The sequence below is a fragment of the Triturus cristatus genome, chromosome 1_1, assembly GCF_964204655.1.
Source record: "Triturus cristatus chromosome 1_1, aTriCri1.1, whole genome shotgun sequence".
NCBI classification, from domain to species: domain Eukaryota; kingdom Metazoa; phylum Chordata; class Amphibia; order Caudata; family Salamandridae; genus Triturus; species Triturus cristatus.
Genome location: NC_140579.1, coordinates 122,828,868 through 122,854,721, shown reverse-complemented (window position 1 = coordinate 122,854,721; position 25,854 = coordinate 122,828,868). Strand labels below are relative to the sequence as shown.

The window sequence follows — 25,854 nt, the reverse complement described above, 5'->3', positions numbered from 1 at the left end:
AACGCGTTAAATACTGAATGGCCTCTTTTACGAGTTTGATGATAAAAAACACATAACTTGCACGTGGGGTAAATACCGATTCCACTGGGTTCGGTAAAAAACAAATGTATTAAATAACGATGATTAAGAGTTTTTACCGTGTACCACAGAATTGTTATGTGGCATATGTGTTAAATATCGAATGTGTGTTATTTAGCAGTATGTGGTAAACACCGTAGCTGATAAGTAGCACATGCACAACAGGGGCGTAACACAGGCCCCCGCAGCCCCCGCGTTGCAATGTGCAGCACAGCATTAAAAAAATGTAAAAGAAAAGAAAATCTATGACTTGACCCACCATCATGTTGTAGGCGCACAGAGGCAAAAAAGCATGAGCTGGCATACAAAACGATGCCAGTGCTTTAATATTGTCATTTTGTTTGCCGATACGGGATAAACAAAAAGAAAAAGTAAACTGGTCTGACTGAGGCTGTTAATAAATGGTGCGCGCCGCGGCCCCGGTCGGGGCCCCTGAGGCTCCTAATGGTGCGCGGCCCCGCCCCGGCCGGGGCCTCTGAGGCTCTTAATGGTGCGCGCACCCGCCCCGGCCGGGCCCCTGAGGCTCTTAATGGTGCGCGGCCCCGCCCCGGCCGGGGCCTCTGAGGCTCTTGAGTTTAAATGGTTCTGGTGGGTCAGTGTGGGTGCGCGAGGCGCGCAGTTGCTTCCGACGCGTCTGCGCGTTCTTCAGGGTGGGGCAGGGCTGGTGACCATTCAATGCCTGGCCTGGTTTGAATTTGTCCTGACATGTGCATTGAGCGTGTACAATTAAAAGTGCGCCTGAGACTGACTGAGGTGTGGCATCCCAAGCAGACCAGCCACGCTCCTACGAGGACTGTCCAAAGTCCGCCACCGTCCATCATTTAAATGAAGTTATTACTATCAGGGCCGGCTTTAGTGCTAGTGGTGCCCTGTGCGATAATGTTTGTTGGCACCCCCCCCACCCCCACCCCCCCCCATGACCACCTCCACCACGGATTCTCTCACTAGCACCCTTTAACAGTGACCAAGTCTCCATAACCACACTCTCTCAGATGCATTGAATTAGTTATATAGCGCCACTCATACCAGTGTAGGGTGTCCGAGCACTTTGCATCACACACACATTACACAGAGACACTCAATCATACGTGTGTAAATCAGTGTATAGGAAATGTTACATAAGCCAAAGGACTGAAAGTGTAGGAGTCACATGTCATCCATACTGGCAGGCAGTGTAGTTCAAGAGTGCTTGGTGTGGAGAAGCACAAACTCAGAGTCGAAAAAGAAACAGCATAGTTGGGAGTTTTCTTTAATAATAAGAATCGATTTCTAGCCAAATTAACCCTTTTGCAACATTAATCAATGTTCTAATAATGTATACTTTGCAGTGTGTATGCAGCTCTAGGATGAAAGTTAATAGCTCACTATTCTATATTTGGACTTTAAGTTATAAATTGCAAGTAACAAAAGGATGTCCCTTTTGAAAGCAGTAACCTGCTGATCTGTTTACATCATATGCACTCTGTAATCAACTTGGTACACGTTCTTTGCAGCAGGCATATTAACCCTCTGCACTAACTTCACAGAGGTCAAAACCTCAACTATACAAAATGCTGGTCTCGCTCCAGGAAGATAATTAATCACACGAGTTATCTTGACATTTATGTGAGGCCTGGGAATTGCTGGAGGAAAGAAACGCTGCAGCAGGTGCTTGAAAAACATAATAAACTTGCAAACACGGCGCCCCCAGGAAGCCAGCACCCGGTGCGGTGGCACCGCTCGCACCGCCCTAAAGCCGGCCCTGATTATTATCCCCCCAGCCCCTGCCGCGTACCTGGCTAGCCTTGCCCTGGGCCCTGCCCGTCCCGCTCCCTCCTAACACTGAGTCTGCAGGCCAGGCCCAGCCCTCAGGTCAGGGGAGTCTGCGTCCGAGGCCGATCCTAGTAGCAGGAGTGTCCGTGGGTGGTGGCGAGGACCGTCGGAGACGGAGTCTCAGTGGGTGGCGGGCGGTAATCAGATCATTTGGATTGAAATCCAGAGAGGGCATCAGTGGTGGGGCCCGGTAGGTGAGTGCGTTGTGAGTGTGCGGTGAGAGTCCCTGCGCAGGTTGTATTGGATTCATGGACTTGCCGTGAGCTGATAAAATGTGGGATAAACAATGCATTCATCTGAGGTGTGAAAATAGTGTTAGTGACTACAACAAGAGGTATAGCGTTACCGCGGGGGGCACTGCCACTTCCACCACAGCAGGACGAGCTATGGGCACTCAGCTCGCGCTGGAAGGCTCCCGTTTACCATCCCAAATCCAGCTTACATCTTTTTTTTTCTTTCTCAAAGCTAAATCTTTCCTGGCTCACGAGTGGAATGGGGAAAATATTTTCACGTTGCCTCAAGTTTTTAGGTCTCGCCTGACCCAGCGCATGCGCTGGTCTGGCGAGACTTTTTGTGAGGGCTCCAAAAAGTGCTACCACTGTAGCCTAGAGCTACAGTGCATGTGCGCGGGCACGCGCGCCTCACTTTCGCGGCCGCAGGGCAGCTTTGATGTTTGATCGCGATCACTTTCACTTTCGCGGCCACACGGCCGCTTTCATGTTCTCCGTGAGACATGCATTGTCGCACACAAGATGTGAGCATACGCAGTGTGTGTGTGTGAATATGTGTGCATGTACATACATGCGCCGTGACGCCCTTGTGGTAATTTGAGCTGTTCTACTTTTCTTTTACAACATGGCCAACAGCCATTTCAAAACTGCAAGGTACAAATACAAAATAAAGGGCACGGAGGCTCCAGTTTAGACAACCCATGGAAAAGTCCATTGATTAGCACTCACCTTTTAAAGGTGAAATTTATTGGCTTTACCAATGCTTATTAATTATACATGGGGAAGGGTAAATTGTTAGCTCTGCATGTTCTAGAGGGGGTTCCATATTATTTCCAAATGCAGTTTAGCACTGGGAACAATAATGTGTTTTGTGAGAACAACTGCAATATATCACCACAAAATATTTCAACATTAAACCAAAGCACCGGAAAGTACCCACACATTTCTGCTTTTGAGGGCTTAATTAGATCATGCACGTTTAGTATGATGCATGGTGTAACAACGCGTAGGGGCGAGCATTGACATGGAAAACGGCAGTTTCCTGTTTTCTGCGCCCACAGTTGTTCACCTCTGAAAGTCAGCCCATCGGAGTCCTTTGGGGTGCAAAGCATTAATACCAGGCGCTTGTGGCAGCAGCATTTGTGACTGCGGTGCTAAACGGCAAGTGCCCTTTCTCCACTGGCGCAACAATTTCTTTTGGGAAATTAATCGTTGACTTCTAAACATCGTGAGCTTTCATTCAAAGGACAAAAGGAGTTTCATTTCTGGGGCCAACAAACATTCTTGCCTCGGCTGGCCGGGGGCTGGGAGGACTGCTGTGGGTCCGTATCCCAGCACATCCCTATCGCAACATTAAAAAAATGATGGGAGTTTTAAACCGGGTACAGATATGGTATATCTGTTTGCTATCGTCCAATCTGCATAAAAACAAAACAAAAACAAGCATTGGCATAGCCAATGGGTCTCGCTTTTGGGACCTTATAAGTATATTTACTTTTGCTATAATTGCAGCACGTAAAGCGCGGGTGCCCGATTATAGCAAAAGTAAAGAAATAGAAAAAAACATCTATTTCTTTACTTTTGCTATAATCACGGCACCCGCGCTTTACGTGCCGCAATTATAGCAAAAATAAACACACTTAAAGGGTCCCAAAAGCGAGACCCATTGGCTATGCCAATGCTTGTTTTATCTCATTTTGGGCTGCACTCTGCGTACACCCAGGCTTGGATGGCAGAGGCCGCGCACCAGGCCCTGTGTGTGGTGCGCGCGCACACTCGGCTAAGGACCGCAGAGCCAGTGCCGGAAGCCCGGTGTGTGCTCATGTACACAGCCATGGAAGGCAGTTCCAGAGTCTGATTTATAATCTACGTGTGCGTACCCCATGGTAGGCCAGCGGCAAACCAGCTCTCAGGGGCCAAAGACGAGTAGCCAGCTTGTGACGTCAGAGACGCCGGGCCGGCAATAAAAGTAAAACATAGTGTGTCTTTTGCTGCTCACCTCCCTGTCTGTTATTTGGCTTTAACTTGGGGTTTCTTTTTAGAGTCAATTTTTTTTTTTTAAATGTGTAAATACCTAATGTGTTGAAACCGTGGCTGCCAATAAGATCGTGTTTTTTAACTGTATTTATCTTTTCTTAATAAAAATCTAATTAAGCAAAGTGTTGTTGGTTAAACTGCAAGGACTGTCTGAAAAATTCCACACAGAATGGGGTCCACTGTGCAACCGTGGTTTAAGGAAGGTGTGCACCACGGATGCCCACGACAGACCATATCATGTCTTAGTTGCAGGTTAGCTACGAAGCACAGTAATCATTTTCAGTCTATAGTATTTTGTGGTATGTGAATTTCATGAAAATCTGTCGTGCATATTCTGGACCTATGCTGGACACCTCTCTAATGAGGACCGGCCCCCACAGGGCCCTGATACTCACACAGATTGTGTATATCAGGCTGTGTCCGAGAAATCACAACGGCCTCTCATGAACACACACATGCTCTCACACATGCATGTGCACACTCACACAGATGTACACATAAAAGCATGTACAAGCAAACCCACACTGATGCCCATAAATACACAAACTCACACATCATGTGCCCACACACATACCCACTCACATATGCACACTCACACACACACACACCCGGTATACACGCACACACGTGCTCACACGCACATCCTCACACAAAGGAACACATACACACTCGCACACACCCATAGACGCACACCAACTCACACACATGCACACTTACATGCTCACACCCCTCACATATACACATTTATAAGCACAGACTATAAAACTTTGAGAAGAGAGTACACTGAGTTATCGGAAAAACATGTTTTTTAAACAATATGAATTCATTATTTCAACTTAAAATACATTGGCAAAGCCAATAGGTCGGGTTATAATTGAAAGTGAATGGATACTTCAGTCAATGCAGTCCCTAATCCATCCGTCCACAGTGGCATAGGAAGGGGGTGCGGTGGGTGAGGGCCGCCCCGGGTGTCATCACTGAGGTGGGGTGACAGAATGGGAAAATTATGTGTTTTAAACACACATTTTTGCCATGTTGTCAAGCTGGGGGTGACAAGAAACTTCCCGCACCGGGTACCACCTGACCTTGCTGCGCCACTGTCCGTCCGTCCACTCATTCACGCGTCTCCACGCTCGTGCATCAATTTGTCCACTGATTGACTCTTTCTTTTGATCTTGGTTCATATGCATAACAACTTTTTTTGACTCTCGCCTGATCACCTTCATTGAAGATCTTGGGAGGGATTTAGTGAGCCTTTCTGACAGTCCTAATAAGGAGACATTGATAGTTTGGCCGGGGGATTTCAATACCAGGTTGTGTGGGAACAGGGGTCCTCTGCCTGCGGTGTGGAGACAACAGATGGGGAGGACTTCCAGCACTCCCCCTCTGGAGAGGCTGTGAATAGAGCGATGACCACCAGCTCTTTGGTATTTACTAAAGACTACAAGGCACTGGGAGACCCTTTACCCGCTACGTGTAAGGGGGTAAAGGTGCTCGAAAGGTGAGATGGATTTTATTATGGTACCCCGTGATCTAACTAATTTGACTACAATGTACCTGCCTTTTGTATCAGCGATCACGACCCCCTATTTGCATTACTGGACCTTCATTTGTTGGGGGCGTTAGAGAAGCAGGAGAGTTTGGCCTCCTTTCACTCACGCAATAAGGGTGTGAGGGTAAAATGGGAAAGGGTGGATAGGGATGCTTTCTTTGCGAAAACTAGTGATGGAGAATAGGGAAGCTATATCAGCACTCGCCCTGGAGGAGGAGCCCCTCGGAGATTATCCCTAATGCTTTTAGGACCTTATGTATCTCCATAGATAAGGGGTTAAGGCAGAATAAAGTGCGTAAAAGATGGTCACCTATTGGCTGATTTAATCATGTCTGCCATAGGAGACTGAAACTAGCCCTCTCCTCCAATCCACACACTAAAGGTGATGTGCTGTGCACTAGGAGAAGCTATAAATCTACCCTGGAGGCTAGGATGTCAGAGTAGTTAAGAGCAGATGCATGGGGGGGCTTGGAATAAGCTTCTCACACAAAGGATTCTGCATTAATCTGTAAGGTCGTTAATGGGCATTTTTCACAGGGTTTGAAATGTCCTTCATTGGACTTGCTCAGTGGCGTAACATAAGCCCCCGCAGCCCGGGCGGTGTGGGGGGGAGGGTGCCCTGAGCTCCAGGGGGCCCCCCTCAGCAAAAGTGCTAGATGGAGGGCCAGGGTCGGGGGGCCTCCTCCATGTACTTTGCAGGGGGGCCCCCTCAAGTTTTGTTACGCCACTGAAGCACATCAGGGAGTGCTCATTGTCAGGCTTTGAATGTTCCTTGAATGAGGAAATGAATCTCTCGAGCACAGAAACAGCTGGAGCAACACACTAATGAACCTTAGGACATTCCAAAAGTACAGCGTGAACTCCTTCCTGTGTCGGAGTGTGTAGGGATGCATTTTGAAACAAGACACAGAATCTATTGCCATCCTCTGATATTACACAGTCATACCAAACAGCAACCTTCCAGACTCTTTCACCATGAACCCAGGGAAAGAAAGGAAGTACATGTTTACTGATTCTGAGCCGGAGGTTCTGGCCAAAGAGGTGGTAAACCACCACGACCGTCTCATGCTGAAGATGCCACCAAAAAAACACACAAACCTGCTTGTGGGTTTCGATAATGGGCAAAATCAATACTGAATCGCCATATCCAAATGATGTTGAGAACATTACGAAAAGGTCCCAAACCTAGGCACCTAAGTGAGTTGCCAAGCAAAAGCACTAAACTATGGCAACTGGTTTTAGTTCTCCAACTCAGCTCTTTCGAAAGCTGTGGGTCAAAACAATTATGATCATCCACAACATGTCTGGAGTGGGACTAACACCTCTCGAATGATACAGCGGACATGTATTGAGAGCAGACTACAACAAACCTAATTGTTGGACCTGGCATTTCTTGGCATGGTTACCCCTGACTTTTTGCCTCTACCTCCTCTATTTTTGATGCTGTGATAGATTTAGTTTTGCTGGCTTAGATGCTTTGGGCACTTTGCCACTGCTGATCAGTGTCAAAGAGCAAGTGCTCCCTGTATAAAGTGTTTTGATAATTGGCTGTCCATAATTGGTATGTTTGCCTTACTAGTAAAGTCCCTAGTAAAGTGCACTATGTGTGCCAGGGCTGGTAATGCAAATGCTACTAGTGGGCCTGCAGCACTAATTGTGCCACCCACACAAGTAGCCCTAAGAAGAGATCTCAGGCCTGCCACTGCAGTACCTGCGCGCAGTTTAACTGCTGTGTTGTCCTGGCAAGTGCACCACCTTGCCAGGCCTTACCTTCCCTTTTTATGCACATCAGGCACCCCTATAGTAGGCCCAAGGTACCCCCCTGGGCAGGGTGCAGTGTATGTGAAAGGTAGGACATGTCCTGAGGAGTATACCATGTCCTGACAGTGAAATACTACCAAATTCGTTTTTCACTGTTGCAAGGCCATCTTGCCCATAGGACAGAATGTGGAGTGCTGTGTCCCATGTTTCCAGCATATCTTCCCATAGGCATAAGATCGAGAGATGGAGTTTAGTGTGCCTGAACTCAATTTAATAACAACACTTTTTGTGAAGATGGTTTTTGAATTGTATGTTTAGAAACCACGCTTTTAGAAGTGGCTGGTTTCTTGTCTTAAATCATTCTGTTTGCCTCTGCCTGGTTGTGTATTGCCTGTCTGGGTTTGGAGGTGACAGGGTCTGGGAAGTGTCCTGACCCCAGGGAGGAGCAGGTGAGACCGCAACAGGCTGGCCTGCATTTGATGTGGGGGGAGGAGTAGCCCCCTGGATGGGAAGAGGGCTGTGTTGCAGCCCCCATAGGATGGCTCCACCTCCTGCTGAGCGTCTGGGCCCCAGACCCTGACTATCAAAGGAAGAGGGTGTGCACTGGCAGGAAGACACCCAGGTCTGGTTTGGACTGGGGTCAGAGCCCCCTGAACACAAAGACATCAAAGACATTTAGGGATATAAATGTAACAGCTGAAACCTCTGAACTCAAGACTGAAATCCATACTGAAAAATGATTGAAACTACTTTGTGATCAAGAGGAACCTCTGCCAAAGAAGAACAGCTGAAGAGACTGAAGAGAAGGACTGCCCTTGCTGTGTGTTATGGGGCTGGCCTGCCGTGTGCTAATTTGACTGAGGAGAGGACAAGGGACTTTGCTGTGTGCTGTGTCCCCCTGCTTGAGAGGACTTTGCTGTGTGCTGTGTCCTGAAGTAACTTGTCTCCAACGGCCAGAGGAGAGCTGGTCCCCTATTGTGGAAACTCAGCAACATAAAAGTTTCCAAGTGTGTCTGAGTGACGTTGTGTGCATGTGCTTTTTACATGCCTGAGACCGCAGTGAGGTCCATGGTGTTGTTTACAAGGTGCCCCGTGACCGCATTGCCTCCGTAGCGTGAAACATTGTTCGCGCTGCTGCATTGCTGTTTGTGGCCCGAGCTGTCATCGTAACTGAGGCTGTGAGAAAAAATATCGCTGCCACCGGCCCAAGCCTCAACGTGCTAAAGGATTTCTTGAAGCTAAGTTTGGAAATGAAAGAAGTCTCGTAGACAGCTCTTGTAGTAAGTTATTTATTCTTCAGTTACATCTTAGTAGGTTCCAATGTAAGTCCTAATATAAGCCCCACCAGGAGCACCCTGCTGGCTCTCAGCCCATCTTCTCCAACTGCCCTTCCCACAGTACAAACATTGCTCACATTCCAAATGACATCATACTGTAAGAGCATCAGACAGGGAACAAAGGCAGGAAAAATGGATTACTTAATTAAAGCAGATTACTACATATCTTCCCCTTTATAACGACTGAAGAAAATCAAACAATATACACATATATAAACAAAGGCAGAGAAGATAAACATCCCAGAAATAATCATAATATAGCACACTACTAAAATGAGAAAACTCTCCTTATGTAGTAATAATAATAATAACAACAATGTAAAATGTAATAATAATAATGAAGTAATAATAATGCAAGTAATAAACTGTAAAATAGAAATAATAAATGTAAACAAATAGCAGGACCAGGGAATATCACATGCCCTCTACTGCACGCACAGTAACATACCGTACATCTACCCCTACTGCACACTTTTGCAAGATGACACAAAAAGGGAAATCCACCTCCTTATAAACCATACACCACAGTAACCATTAAAAAGGGGAAATCCTCCTCCCTATACATCACAGTTAGCTTCCAAATTCTTATAAAGGGGGAATCCACCTCCTTATAAACACACAAACCACCGTAACTATTAAAAGGGGAAATCCTCCTCCCTATGCATCACAGTTACCTCTGAAATCATTATAAAGGGGGAATCCACCTCCCTATAAACACACACACACGCATTATCCTCCCAATAAGGGGAATCCTCCTCCCTATAATAGACTGTAAAATGAAAACACACATCAAATTAATGAATGACATATCATCTTAATACGACATCGAACCGATGAGTGGAACTACCATCTCAACATAAACTTATGTGCAACAATCCTCCGCTTATGGAACATTTGTCCCCTTTGCAGGCTCTCTGTTCCGGCTCTCCGTCGGGTATTGAGTTAACACTCTAGTCTTGCAACCCTTTCTACAGTACTCTACTTTCCTTGTACTGAACTGACAGAACTGACAGTCACAGTCACTGTTGCTATGCCGGTATTACTGTTTCCGCACTCCTGCAGTAGGTTTTATTATATTCAAATATTGCTTTCACTTCACTCCTTCTGCCTGCCTCTGAGAAGATATCCAAAAATCCATATTGTGAAACGAAAACACAGAAAAAAATACTTCAAAAATCCACTAGATGGCACTCTTGTAAAGGAATTAAAAGTCTTAACTTCAATTCGTTTGTGCTCGTTTGTGCTCCCTTGAGACGTTTTGACTTATGACTGATTTCCATACTCAGAAGGGGTATCAAAGTGCAGCGTAAAGGAACTGCCGATGCTTGACATTTTTTCGTGTGTCCACTAACGCACCTGTCTTCTTTTAAGCACAACACACGCGCTTAAGAATGGAACTGTCAGCGCTTTGATGTTCCCTGTAACTCATAACTCTGCATGCATTCACTCACCTTTAGGTTTTGCGGCATCGTGGTGTACTTTTGTTCCCATGGCAACGTTAGTTACCGGAACACAACACTACAGAGGCAGAATGAAATTGCAAAAATGACTGCTTGACGTCATTTAACGTTGCGCGATGACGTGCTGAAAGCACTTTTCTAACCATGAATGTAGTCAGGACAACGCCAAGAACAGTGGACATTCTGAAAGTGTGACGACGAAGACTCTGCCTCTCCGCTACTACCCACGGAAATTCTACTACGTCATCAGTGTGAGGATGACAGCCCATGGGACGGATCTCTCTCCACAGCAACGGTAAGAAGGAGTTTGACATGCTTCACTTCTCTCTTCACCAGTATTGCCGATGCCGAGTTCCCTCACTCTCAGCTGTCTCATAAATTATTCACCTCACTCAGAAGATAAAAGGTCAAATTGCTTCGGGAACACGCTTGCTTTAAAATATCTTTTAAATATTATAACATGCACTTTTCACGCTTGCTAACCGCTTTTCTGACCTGTCATGTCGAGTCAACAGCTTGATCTGGCACTCTTAGATATGGAGCGACTTTTCTTGGGGTCAGTATTTAAATGTTGCGGCGCTTTACCATTACTGCTTTTGATGCATGTCTCACACACAAATGGATCTGGCACATAGATATCCAGTGCTCACCACGACGAACTGTCACAAATTCTACCTCATGCGACATCCATCTGTGAGGCATCAAACACGCACCATGACTATGGCTATGTGCCAATGTCAGCTCTCCCACATGTGAAGTCCTAAAGCCACATCAAATCGGTGCTCGATGATTTCCCTGCACCGTTACAATAGTTCAGTTGTTCCAGTTTTTCACTCAGCATTTCACATCCAGTCTAGATTGGGAATTACACCTCAACAGACCCACATCACGGCTCACAGTAGTAGGCAGGGCTCTATTGTCCGTTGATGACTGTCATTACTTCTCCCAATCAGACACCTTACAGTTGACAAGGTAGCTGAATCTGGCACATTTGGTTTCTAGGGCGACCGATCTCAGGGTCACTGGTGGGGCGGGTGCCAGATAATTTAAATAGTTCAATGTCTTTAATAAAATTAGTACCTTTAGTTGCAGTTCGAAAAATACTCCACGCGTAAGTTCTTCACCTCTTTAAATCGTCGCCAATGTGGAAATAAAAGAAGTCTCGTAGACAGCTCTTGTAATAAGTTATTTATTCTTCGGTTACATCTTAATAGGTTCCAATGTAAGTCTCAATATAAGCCCCACCAGGAGCAGCCTCCTGGCTCTCAGCCCATTTTCTCCAACTGCCCTTCCCACAGTACAAACATTGCTCACATTCCAAATGGCATCATACTGTAAGAGCATCAGACAGGGAACTAAGGCAGGAAAGATGGATTACTTTTTAAAGCAGATTACTACATAAGGAAGCTACAAGGTGAAAGGGATCGTGATTGTTGTTCGTCGAAAGGAATCTGCCCAAGATCGTCAACGAAGGAGAAGGCAGTGGCGTAACCCATCTGGCTACAGCGTTGCCTAGCAACAGAGCTGCAATGTGATCGGGATCGCCCAGCAGGAGGTACGATGAGCGGAGAGAGGGAGCAAGGTAGCGCACCCCCCCAGGTAAGGCTTGGACTCCGGTCGGGAGCCGCAAGAGTGTGTAGCCTGGGGAGGCATGCAGGAGTAGTACAGGAGTGCTCCGATCTCTCTCCCGCTGCACCGCGTTAGATGCGTTGAGTCCCTGAGCGGCCCATACCTGCCCAGTAGTACCAGAGCTGCCCCTTTAGGCTTACGACCGTTGTCTCTGCTGTTGGGGCCTAGAGGTGCTCAAGTTGACCGCGCATATTGGCTTACCGCATTATTCTTGCATTACGACCTGCCTGATTCTTGCATTACGAACCACATTATTCTTGCATTACGAACTGCCTGATTCTTGCATTATGAACCGCATTATTCTTGCATTACGAACTGCCTGATTCTTGCATTACGAATCACATTGTTCTTGTGTTATGAACTGCCTGATTCTTGCATTACGAACATCATTATTCTTGCATTATGGACTGTCTGATTCTTGCATTGCGAACCGCATTGTTCTTGCATTACAAACTGCCTGATTCTTGCACTACAAACTGCCTGATTCTTGCACTACGAACCGCATTGTTCTTGCATTACGAACTGCCTGATTCTTGCATTAAGGACTGTCTTATTACTACATTTCGAACTGCATTACGAACTGCATAGCATTGCATTAGGACTGCATTAGAGGTTGTGAACTGCTCATTATTACTGTAAGAACCTACAAGTGATTGCTGGCCTAGTAACCGGCAAAGTGAAATATTACGAATACGCATATGTTGGATTACTATTGTTTGCTCTCATCGTATTCCTTTTTATAAAGATATTGCTATTTTTATGAAACCAGTGTGGTGTCCATTTGTGGTGTTATCGCTGTGTTACTGGGAGTGTGGTTGCAAATACTTTACACATTGTCTTGGAGATAAGCCTGGCTGCTCATGCCAAGCTACCAGGGGTGAAAAGGGGTTATTTAAGAGTGTGTCCCTCCTCACCCTGACTAGAAGCAAGGGTCCCAATTTGGACTAAGGTACCTACCTCAGCCAACGAGAGACCCCCAGTTCTAACACTGATGCATTGTAATCTTGATGATGAAGGGTTGATGTGTCTGCCCAGTCCCTTAATGGTGATGCGTTGCTGCAGTACGACTAATGTTATTTCTCAACAGGATCATGACGTGGTTTCATCCAGAACACCTAATACAGCAGTGTAGTACACACAGATCCACACCACACATCATTTGCATAGAAGTAGTGTGATTCATTTAGCAGTTTGAGCACACTTGTTCCATTTGACATGAGATCAACTGATATAGACGTTTGTAGTCAATTGACTGTAGGATGTCAGGACATCATGCTGTAGTGCAGATGTTTGCCTTGCTGGCATTAGTTATGTGTGTGTCCGATGGAACATGAATGTGTTGCTCACTTACTCCCTGGAAAGCATCCATAAGGGTATTGAATTGAAAAATGCCTGGGATAAATCCAAGTGTCTGCTGTGTGATGCCTGTTGCAAAGAATTATAGCACTGCTATCATTTTCAGGAAGAGGGAGGAGGCTTGGTGGTGGAACCTTAAGTTGGGCTCCAGGATCTCAGTAATGAGAAACAAGTTGTGTATGATGCCCGTGTCGAGTCTAGGATCACAAACGGACTCATGTTTATGGTTTCCAGCCTTACTGTGTCAATCCAGGCTCTCGCCCTGCATTGCTGCACCCATTGAGGTCATTAATTTGTGGCCTGGTTTTCATCCTCATGCTGCATGGTTTGTTGTAGCAGAACATGGATCTGGCACAGCATGACTCATGAGCTGTCAAAAGCTGTTAATGTAAGTCCGACCTGTGTGCATTTGTGCATGTGTGTGAGAGATTTTTTTTTTTTTTAGATCAAACGGTGCATGTACAGTGTTTTTTGTATTACTGTGTTGGTTTTGGATTGTTTTTAATGACTTCTAATACTTGTATTTGGGTGTTATATACTACTTGCATTATATTTTTTACATGTGGTAAATTTCACATGCAGTGAATTGAATGTGTTAAATAGCGCACATGGACTACAGACATGCAGTACTTCGAACATGTGCTAAATATCACATTCAGTGATCGCACAATTCCTTAAAGCCGTGTGCACTTGCATTCGGTAACTGCCACTATGTCTAACTCATAATCAGGTCCTTAGAAATGTACAAAAGTCGAAGCAAGGCAGCAGGCCTTCTCAATCAATGCACCCAGGATCTGGAACAGCATCTGTGCCCCCATCAGGACACCCCGTCCCCAGAGATACCAATACCTCAGTAACTCCCAAAGTGGGGGAAACCCAGTACATTTTCTGGGCACTTGTAAAGAGGGTCAATGGATCGTGCTGCAGCTCCAAGACAAAAATATAGACTGATTTCTTGTTTCTTGAAACTGCATAGTCCTGATGCTGTCCTTAGTGGAAAACCTATGAGACAACCAAGTCAATTAAAAAAATGAAGGATGGCACAACTGTCTATGCCATGCTTGGATCTGAGGCTTTAAAGACACATTCAGCTGGAAGAGTCAAGGATATACTTTACCGGAAATTCTCCTAGAAAGCACCCTAGTGGGAGAACCCAATGGCTCACTCCGAGGCTCTCCCGCACGCACGTCGCTGAGTGATCTTGTAGTCGCAATGCTGAAAGATCCCTTGACACATTCTTTTGAGAGATCCATCTGGAACCACTTTTAAGGGTGAAGTGTCGCATATTTTGCCAGGTAATTCAGTCACTCTGTAACAGTATTGCCAGGTGGACACCACTCTACCAAATAACAACTGGGTCAGTGTTTCTGAACTGGGATTTCCTTGGTGTGGGAACAGCAGCCCTGATTTTACTGGCCAGAATATCTGGCTTGTCAAACCACAAGAGGCTTGTGCTTCAAGTGCAGCCTGGCATATGCCCCCAGGTCCTGCCCAACCCACATCCATGCGCGGAAAGCTCTGCCCTGCCCTGCCTACAGCCACCTGCACTGGCCTGCCCTGCTTTAATGTACTATGTGCTGACAGTAGGTGGCACATTTGTTCATTATTCGGAACAATGAATGTGGATTGGGATATGGCGAATCCATGGCTGCATGTTATTCCTCATTGTTATATGTGATAGTCAGACTCACAAGTTAAGTTTAAGAGAATTTGGGAAGATGCGGAAAACAGTAGATTAGGTATGAATTAAATATTGGAATTTTGGATTTAGCTAATGCTTTAGCTCCTCAAATTCCTACCCAAATGCACAATAAGATCATTTCTCACCTAGTTACCATCCAAGCATCTCCCAGACTCTTCCACGTATTTCTTTCTTGCTCAGTCACGCAGGAGTTCAGCAGGTTGATTGCCTTCTGGGTCAGTAGAGGGGAGATAACAGAAGGCGCCATGTCTTTTCGGGGACAGTTTGGCAAGATCTGGAATTTAGGGAAAGTCAAAGAGTGATAGATTAAAGGACTCTAAAATGCAGGGCTCCACAACTAGAGATGTTTAGCTCAATAACAAGAGATCTTTGCTAATGTTTCCACATATGCTCCTCAGCTGAAGCGCATACATAAATTAGGATGAAGGGTGAGGTTTACAAACACTTTTCATTGGATTTGTGTTACTTTTTTAACACAGACTTGAGTAAAAGTATGTGTTTGTATTTACAATTGCATTGGATTGTAACCTAAAGTAATGAAACGCACAGTCTTGCATTACTTTGCATCAAGTAGGAGTTAAAGTAGGCGTTCTATGGGTGGTGCATGGGGATTCATTTGCATCCACCCATGGATTTTGGTGCAAATCCATATTTGCAAAGATTGTAGACATGGATTTGCGCAAAAATATTGCACCTGCCTGAGCCTGGCATCACAAGAAGAGATCATTTGTTTGTCCTTTTTTACCTCTCTGCATTTGTGCTACATTCTGCGGCTCATATACTAAAGAGGAAATTGCCTTTCAGTATAGTGTTTGATGAGGAAGAGACACCTTCCTACAGAAACTATGCTGACCCCAACACAGACCCCCTTGCACTTTGGTGCAAGGGTGTTTGCATTGGTACATAGCAGCATAAAGTGCGCTAGTGCAGAGAGAAAGAGCAGGATTAGCCAGTTCTGCACTAAACGCAGCCTCCTCCAGCGCAAAAAGAGGGAAATCTCCACAGGGCAAAATGCTGCACACCACACAGCGAATGTGTGCATCAACATTCCCGGTATGTGGTCTGTCGAGGTGTGAGGGAGGTCAATCTATCCATAGATGCTATACAGAGGAAGAAATCTGCCCTGGGCGGTGACTCATGCACTGAGGATTACATTAGTATCCGATTTCCTCTTCCTAAATGTAGACTGTTACAAAAAGAGCAGCTGCTCCAAACCCTGGTTTAGGTAATCCTTTGGCATAAACTGTAGCATTGTTCCCAGAGTTCTCGCAGTGCCACAGCAAGAGGCAGGGACAGGGCTCACCTCAAGGAATACTCCAAGCGATCGCCCATGATTGGCCAGGACTGGCGGAGAGCCTATGCACTCTGGCCGTAGCCTGGGATCACAGTGACTCAGATATCTTGGCTGTTTCATTGAGACCTCATAGTCAAGGAATGCTCCAAGCGATCTCCCATGATTGGCCAGGACTGGCGGAGAGCCTATGCACTCTGGCCATAGCCTGGGATCACAGCGACTCAGATATTTTGGTTGTTTCATTGAGACCTCATAGTCAAGGAAGACTCCAAGCGATCTCCCATGATTGGCCAGGACTGGCGGAGAGCCTATGCACTCTGGCCATAGCCTGGGATCACAGTGACTCAGATATTTTGGTTGTTTCATTGAGACCTCATAGTCAAGGAAGACTCCAAGCGATCTCCCATGATTGGCCAGGACTGGCGGAGAGCCTATGCACTCTGGCCGTAGCCTGGGATCACAGTGACTCAGATATCTTGGCTGTTTCATTGAGACCTCATAGTCAAGGAAGACTCCAAGCGATCTCCCATGATTGGCCAGGACTGGCGGAGAGCCTATGCACTCTGGCCATAGCCTGGATCACAGTGACTCAGATATTTTGGTTGTTTCATTGAGACCTCATAGTCAAGGAAGACTCCAAGTGATCTCCCATGATTGGCCAGGACTGGCGGAGAGCCTATGCACTCTGGCCGTAGCCTGGGATCACAGTAATTCAGATATCTTGGCTGTTTCATTGAGACCTCATAGTCAAGGAATGCTCCAAGCGATCTCCCATGATTGGCCAGGACTGGCGGAGAGCCTATGCACTCTGGCCATAGCCTGGGATCACAGCGACTCAGATATTTTGGTTGTTTCATTGAGACCTCATAGTCAAGGAAGACTCCAAGCGATCTCCCATGATTGGCCAGGACTGGCGGAGAGCCTATGCACTCCGGCCATAGCCTGGGATCACAGCGACTCAGATATTTTGGTTGTTTCATTGAGACCTCATAGTCAAGGAATGCTCCAAGCGATCTCCTATGATTGGCCAGGACTGGCGGAGAGCCTATGCACTCTGGCCATAGCCTGGGATCACAGTGACTCAGATATTTTGGTTGTTTCATTGAGACCTCATAGTCAAGGAAGACTCCAAGCGATCTCCCATGATTGGCCAGGACTGGCGGAGAGCCTATGCACTCTGGCCGTAGCCTGGGATCACAGCGACTCAGATATCTTGGCTGTTTCATTGAGACCTCATAGTCAAGGAATGCTCCAAGCGATCTCCTATGATTGGCCAGGACTGGCGGAGAGCCTATGCACTCTGGCCATAGCCTGGGATCACAGTGACTCAGATATTTTGGTTGTTTCATTGAGACCTCATAGTCAAGGAAGACTCCAAGTGATCTCCCATGATTGGCCAGGACTGGCGGAGAGCCTATGCACTCTGGCCGTAGCCTGGGATCACAGTAATTCAGATATCTTGGCTGTTTCATTGAGACCTCATAGTCAAGGAATGCTCCAAGCGATCTCCCATGATTGGCCAGGACTGGCGGAGAGCCTATGCACTCTGGCCATAGCCTGGGATCACAGCGACTCAGATATTTTGGTTGTTTCATTGAGACCTCATAGTCAAGGAAGACTCCAAGCGATCTCCCATGATTGGCCAGGACTGGCGGAGAGCCTATGCACTCTGGCCGTAGCCTGGGATCACAGTGACTCAGATATCTTGGCTGTTTCATTGAGACCTCATAGTCAAGGAAGACTCCAAGCGATCTCCCATGATTGGCCAGGACTGGCGGAGAGCCTATGCACTCTGGCCGTAGCCTGGGATCACAGTGACTCAGATATCTTGGCTGTTTCATTGAGACCTCATAGTCAAGGAAGACTCCAAGCGATCTCCCATGATTGGCCAGGACTGGCGGAGAGCCTATGCACTCTGGCCATAGCCTGGATCACAGTGACTCAGATATTTTGGTTGTTTCATTGAGACCTCATAGTCAAGGAAGACTCCAAGCGATCTCCCATGATTGGCCAGGACTGGCGGAAAGCCTATGCACTCTGGCCATAGCCTGGGAACACAGTGACTCAGATATTTTGGTTGTTTCATTGAGACCTCATAGTCAAGGAATGCTCCAAGCGATCTCCCATGATTGGCCAGGACTGGCGGAGAGCCTATGCACTCTGGCCATAGCCTGGGATCACAGTGACTCAGATATTTTGGTTGTTTCATTGAGACCTCATAGTCAAGGAAGACTCCAAGCGATCTCCCATGATTGGCCAGGACTGGCGGAGAGCCTATGCACTCTGGCCATAGCCTGGGATCACAGTGACTCAGATATTTTGGTTGTTTCATTGAGACCTCATATTCAAGGAAGACTCCAAGCGATCTCCCATGATTGGCCAGGACTGGCGGAGAGCCTATGCACTCTGGCCGTAGCCTGGGATCACAGTGACTCAGATATCTTGGTTTCATTCAGCTTTAGGCAGAGGAAGCACACACATTGGTTGGTTGTAATCTGAAAAGGGACAGCACGAGCAGCAGAAGCGCGGGCTTGAATGTCCAGTCTCATCCTTTGCTGCATGTTGCTCGGCGTAGGGCAGTGCCTGGCAGGCAAAGGATCTCATGAAAGCTAGAAGGGGCTGGATAGAGTTGTCCAAAAGATTGGGGAAAGAATAGAGCCATGAGGGCCTTTAGACTTCCAGTCCAGGCTGCCTGATCTGAATGAGGGAAGGCTCACATACGGATATCAAGAAGGAGATGAACAGTCCAGCACTAGGCCCTTTACTTGACTCTTTTGTAGGCTTTGCAACAATAGTACATGGTCAGCGGTGTCACATGTGGCAGGGAAATCCACGAGCACCGCTTCCGCTCTGTCATCTTCATCTATGATAGTCTGGATCTCGTCATGGTGGTGTCCATCCCAGATCTGGGCAAAATCCTGCCTCCCACTGATCCATTAAATTGGCATCCACAAACAATGTTGTCAACTAAATAAATACATTAGGAATAAATGCTGCTACTCACTGTGGTTAGCGCGGAGAAGAGAATGTGCACCAAGTCTGGGGCGCTCGGCTGCTGGATTCCAGTGTCAATTTTACCCTGCAAGGTACAACACAAAGTGTTAACATCAGGAGCTCTCTGGGTAACGACACCAGCTCGCGCCCATAAAACTCAAAACCCACCAGCATTTTGGTTCAAAACACACTTATGGGACAGTGTACAGCTGTGCTCATGGCATGCAACAATTTTGTCCACCCATGAGGCCCAGTGATATCCCACATGTAGTATTAAACAAAGAAGCCATCTGACCTGCATTGTGCTGCACCTGGTGACCCAGCACACACCCTCATCACTCAAGTAACCTTGACAAACGTGAGACCTCAAATGGACCCAGACATGTGTGTCAGCACCCGTCTTAGTAGGCACCCTCCTGAAGCCATGAGACCCAGTACCCACCTACACTTGTGAGAATCTGCATACACCCACACAACGCCCATCTAACCAAGAAGCCACCATCACAAACAGGACCCAGGACACATAGCCACAGGCCTCATACAAGGTGTTACATAGCTCTCACCTACACTTGTGTGACCTAGTACCCACCTGTGCCAATGAGGCTCAGCACAAACCCAAATGTATCAACACCTAGCAACCATCTGGCCAGGTATCCAACTGCACAACATACATATACAGGCACCTTTGAGACCACTCACATGACACCCACTTGCACCCATGGAACTAAGACCCACCTGCAGCCACTGGACCCAAGACCTACATGCCCCCATGTGACACACAAACACCCACACATTTGGTAATCGATACCTATCTAATAAAGACTACACTAACCCTGCAAGACCCATACTCGCATTACAGCATGTATTACATCTGTGGTACCCACCACACCCATAGGAATGAACTCCCACATATCTGTATGAGAACCAATACTTCCCTGTACCCATTGTGTGCCTGCACACATGCACACACACCTTCGCCCTCCTCCTGTGTGGGATCCAACACCTACTCACATCCATATAATCCAATACACAACTTCATGTATACAACCCCGCATCAACAACCACTTACAGGAATCAGCGCTTATCCACACACATGGTCATCGAACTACACATATGCACATGTAATTATGGGACCCATCAACTCCGTGTCCCTGTGAACCCTGCAGTTGACTTCAAGATCCACTCACTTCACATACTGTCTTAGTTACCACCTCTTTCACACCTGCACTCCTCCTGTACTACATGGTTTTAACTGACACTTGCAGCAAAGTGTGTTAGGCGATGAAACAGCCCTCAGTGCTAAAGAAAACAAAACCGCTCATCTGCTTTCCACACAAAACAGCAATTAGAAAGCAGCTATAGCATTCCTCACCACATGTCCCCTGAGGTTGCACATCTATGGCTCAGACATAAAATAACAGCCCTAGGCCTTCACCTTCAATTCAGCAATGCCCCACTTACTGACAGCCAATGGTCAAGAAGTCCAACTTTTCCTTGTGCCTGGCACGCTACGGACGCCATAGGTGCGGCACCAGAGCAGCACTCTTGCTGCTGACCGATCTGGCCTATGCTTCCTCTGACTTTGAATAGGCTCATTGTAGCATCCTGTGTATGTATTTATCCTTTTCTTTTGGTGCTTTCTCCCTAGCTGCTCAGCCAGTGTGAATGTGCTGCGTGGAATGTTGGTGCGGTGATGATGAACGGAATGTTTGGCTGCCTGGAAGGTGAGGTGGGACAGATGCAGCATGGGCTGAGCAGGAGGCAGGGCTGCTCCTGGTGGGGCTGCTGTGCATGGATTTACCAACCTTCAACTAAGACTTTATAAATCATCTTAAACTACACTTCGGCTACCTGAACTTCATTACCACACTCATCCATAATGCACGTCTGCCACCGGTAACTGCAAGGGTATCTTTGTCCCTCTGCCCCCGCTCCCTCCCTTGCGGACCCCAGATCCCTTCTGCTGCACATACCAACAGGTTGAAGGCATATTTGATTTTCTGGAAGGTGTCGGTATATTCGTAGTCTGGAGGCAGTGGAGCTATAAAACGAAAAGGAACAAAAAAAATTGTTTACATCAGGTAAAATGGAAAATACTATAATAAGGACACATGTCCCTTTTGCTACCTGTCATTGACGCCCTATCAACTTGAATGCGTTACAAGACCATGGCTTCCACAGCTGTAGTACTGGGTCAGGGCCCAGCGCCCGAAAACGTATTTAGGATTTAACGAGTACTTTGCAGTGGGACCTCTTTTATCTTTTTGCAGTTTATCTATAGCTTGACCTACCTGGACCCTATAGTATTGGAGGGCTTTACATGAGCACCAGTTATATTACACAAGGATGCAGTCGTTATTTTAAAGCAAGGGGAGATAAAGTGATTTCCCCAGAATCACACGGTGTTGAGCTGACACCGGGACTCAAACCTGGTTCCCTAGCTCCATAGTTGGCAGCTCTGGCCATTACGCCACATCATCATCTATCTTTGAATTTTTAACCATAGACCAATGTTAAAATGTAGATGGCCGAGTGTGCTTGCATCAATTGTGTGTTTAGGTAGTAACGTTACAAGGAACCTCTCCATTTATATTGTGAAGAAAGAGCGCGATGGGTGTTTAGGGGGCGGAGGGAGAACAAAAATGGTGCTAAACAGGAACTTCAACACAGGAGCGTAGCGTTAAAGGCAAGCAATCAAAATAACACAAGTTGTCTCCAATTTCTGAAAACGACTGATAGAGCAGTCATCAAAGAATGGGTAGCTTGGGGTGGGAAGTGGGAGACAAAGGGGAGGTACCCTCGTGGGTGAGTTATGGCTTTTTCTTCGTACTCAGACAAATATTACATTATTCCGCAAATCCATAAAAACGTGGCTTTTTAATTAGTACACTCATATCCAATACTCTGCTGTTGTCTCCGTTGGGCGCCGGGAAACCCTTATTGGGTAGCTGTTGCGCCAAGATATAAGTTTAAATAACATAACATAACAAGTGCTCGTTATTTGTGCACTCTACAAATAGCAATAACATAACTTAAAATCTATATCCCGATTTAGGACTCCTACAGGAGGTAGAATGAGGCCCTCACGCCTCAGGTTTTTGGCTTCCGCATCCCTTTCAAGAATTCTCCTGTATTCACCCTACAGTCCACCTCCTGTGCTTTCAGGCTTCCACTTTATACTTCTCGGACCATCGCATCCAGCTCTTCCTTAATGGCTAACCAGTTCCCCTCATGATTTCTGCTACCTCTGGAGCACCAAATGTATGTGTATGCATGCCTCTAACACTTCAAGAGAGCTGAGATATGACATCTTTACCATTTTTCTTCTTCTTCTTCTTAGCTTTCTTTGTGCCATTGGTGGAGTTCAAGCCCGTCGCTTGCTTTAGATTCATCAAAAAAAGTTCAATGTCACCCAGGACATGGTTCAGGATTTCCTGTTTCATGGATTACAAAGTAAAAGGTTCATAAATTCATGTCTGGACAGAGTTAAGATGCTTAAAGATGCTGAGTTACACCCCCCTACCATCCCTGTGAACATCCACAAACAATACACACAAGCACATGTAGGAGGAAATCAACAAGTGGTTTATTTAACATACATATTGCACCCTTAACTAAGCCAGATATAAATTCAAGACACTTGCCTACTGCAAAGCTCTTTGAAGTATACATTTCAGCAGAAAGCACAACCACCACCCAATGCACTTGTCCAGCCCCCCCAGCAGCAGCTCCATGAGTAAGCAAACAGCCCACTCCACAACACCACCCTTAATCCTCCTCACTCTAGTCGCCGACTGCTTCATAACTCTCAATGGGTCAAAGATTTAAGGGGGGTTCTCTTCTTAGATATCAAATTACTCGCCTACTTTCACTAGTATCAACATGCTTCTGACTGAGGGGATCATTTGGAAGGTCTCAGCAAGAAATGTTCAAAACAGAAGTACATATTCTGCTAAAGAATAAAATTATCGCAGTCACTGTTTATTTTGCACTTAACACCGAGTCTACCCCTTCACGTATAGCACTATGGGAGGCCTTCAAGCCCACTATATGAGGAATTGATATCAGCTACTGCCCAGGGGCGAAGAGGTGTCGCCTTACACAGATTGTTGATTTGGAGTCTAACCAACGCACCTTAGAAAATGAGGTGCAGTCCAGGGGTTGGGACCCGGCCTATCACCGGCTCCTACTCTCCCAGCAACAGACCAACCACCTGCTCACAAGCAACGCCCAACAGTTATGGCAAGCAATGCAACATAGAATATACCAGTGAGGGGCTAAGTTGAGCAAGACATTACACAGCTACTGTCAAGCCACACAGACACATGCCCCAACACCGAAACTTCAGGGAGTTGATGGTACCCGGTGTACTACCCCCCCCAACTGTAGTTCAAGCATTTGCGATGTATTACACAGAACTGTATAGGAAAAGGGAACTTATATCCCCATAGTTAATTAGGGAATTCCTACAGAATATCCTGCCGAAACAGATCCCAGATGATGTGCAGAACCGATTGGATGCCCCCATCACCCTAGAGGAGCTCACCGCTGCTCTCCATGCCATGCGCCCTGGACGGGCCCCGGGTTCTAGAGTGAATTCTTTAGAGGAAACATATCCAAGACGGGTCCCCATCTCTTGGGGGCACTACAGGAATCCCTTGAGCTGGGGTTTCTTCCACCAGATTGGTGGCTTGCTGAAATCGTGGTATTAATTAAACCAGGGCACCCCCCAGAAGAGCCAGCTTCCTTTCATCCCATTTCAATGTTAGATCTAGAAGCCAAACTCTTGGGAAAAATCCTTGCCAATCGTCTCTTACCACACATCACGGAATTAGGTCACCCAGACCAGTCGAGATTTATGCCGCAACGGTCCACACGCCATAATATCAGACAAGTACACAACGCCGTTGCCATGGTACCAAAACTTGAAAGTCCTGTGGTGGTCTTACTCGCCAACACATTAGACTGGGAGTATCTCTTCCTTCTGCTACAAGCCCCAAATGTATCCTATATTCGCCTCCTATATACTGACCTCACCACCACGGAGCGAGTTGCTGGTGCCATTTCAGACCACTTTTCCATGCGGTGAGGTACGTGACAAAGGTGCCCCCTGTCCCGCTCCTCTTCGCACTTGCTATAGAGCCACTGGCAAACAGGGTGCACTGAGATCCATTAGTTCGGGGCTTTAAATGGTCCCCAGAGTTGTCGGACGGGATCGCGCACTATGCCGACGACATCTTGTTCATTCTTACAGATCCGGGGTTTACAGGCCCACAGATACTACCAATCCTCAAAGTGTTCGGGTAAACATCGGGTCTCTGCACAAACACGACTAAATACATACTATTCCCAGTCTGGGTTGATCAGGGGCGTGGCACATGGGCATCACAGCTGACACACGTTTCAAACGGTTTCACATACCTTGGCGTCTTCGTATCACTCTATCAAACGACATCTTGGACGCGCAACATACTTCCACTAATAGCCAATATCAGGGACGAGGTACGGGTCTGGTCCCCCCTCCCCCTCTCCCTATATTGTAGGTCCGCCATCTTCAAGATGGTCTCACTACCGTGGATCTTACACAAGCTTCAGAATTACCCCTATGGTATCCCCCAATCGTGATTTGCACAAATCAATGCACTTCTTACTAACTTATGGGGCGGAGGGCTATGCGAGTTGCACTGCGAACGTGTATACAATGCACCTATTGCGGCAGGATAGCAACAGCCGATATCTTCGCATATTACTTGGCTTCTAACCTCCTCAGCATTACTGACTGGTGGTATAATTATCCAACAGGCACTGCATTGGCGGTTGAAAGAATCATGATGGAGGACCAATCTTTCCTCGACTTGCTGTACAGCCACAGTCGTTTGAATCCTCTACCCCTCGCTACTAAAGTAGTGATTCAGTTGTGGCAATGCATGGTCCAACAGATAGGTTGGGGAGGACGAGTAACACAGGCGACCCCACTGTGGCAGGGATAGCTCTATTGACAAATTGCGTCATTGTCTGGGTTCCGCACATGGGACCTTATTGGCATATCTACACTTGGGGACATAATGAAGGGTACAATCCTTAAATCCTTCCAAAACTTACAGGAGGAGTTCCAGCTCCACCGCAATCCATTCATCAAATACCTACAACTGAGACACGCTCTGTCCCCATCCATTGCAACTTTGATTGAACTCCCAGAATTCCTTCCACTGGAAGGGCGGCTACTAATGGGCAACATAGGAGCACATAAGATCCCGCAAATATAACAAACCGCCATTACAGATAACAACACAACAATTGACACACTGCAACGAAACTGGGAAATTGATATACCCGATCTCATAGATGATGATGGACGGAGGCACTGGCGAGCTCTCGAGGTACCGCTATCGCCTCCCCCTACTGTTTAATTCAGTTCAAATTTTTACATTGTGCTTACTATACTAGGCACCGCCTGTGGCGCATGGACGTAATACGGTCACCGGTGTGCCGTAGGTGCAACCGAGAAATTGGCACCTTTTTCCACACGGTGTGGAGCTGCTGTTACCTTCAACCTTACTGGTATAAAGTATTGGCATGCCTTGGCAAGATACTTTCGTGGGATATCCCTTC

At 46.7% G+C, this 25,854-nt stretch overlaps 1 protein-coding gene across 8 annotated transcripts in view; it reads right to left on the bottom strand.

Annotated features, from left to right (window-relative positions):
* The window catches only part of EPS8L3 (EPS8 signaling adaptor L3), a 183,522-nt gene that overhangs the window by 50,811 nt on the left and 106,857 nt on the right, over positions 1–25,854 (bottom strand). For all 8 annotated transcript variants that reach the window (XM_085613948.1, XM_085613974.1, XM_085613938.1 and 5 more), the window contains exons 10-13: positions 22,559–22,676; positions 21,216–21,283; positions 19,253–19,327; positions 15,080–15,228 (exon numbers count right to left, since the gene is read on the bottom strand). In XM_085613948.1, the coding sequence (XP_085470074.1) occupies positions 15,080–15,228; positions 19,253–19,327; positions 21,216–21,283; positions 22,559–22,676 (410 nt within the window). The remainder of the gene's footprint in view (positions 1–15,079; positions 15,229–19,252; positions 19,328–21,215; positions 21,284–22,558; positions 22,677–25,854) is intronic.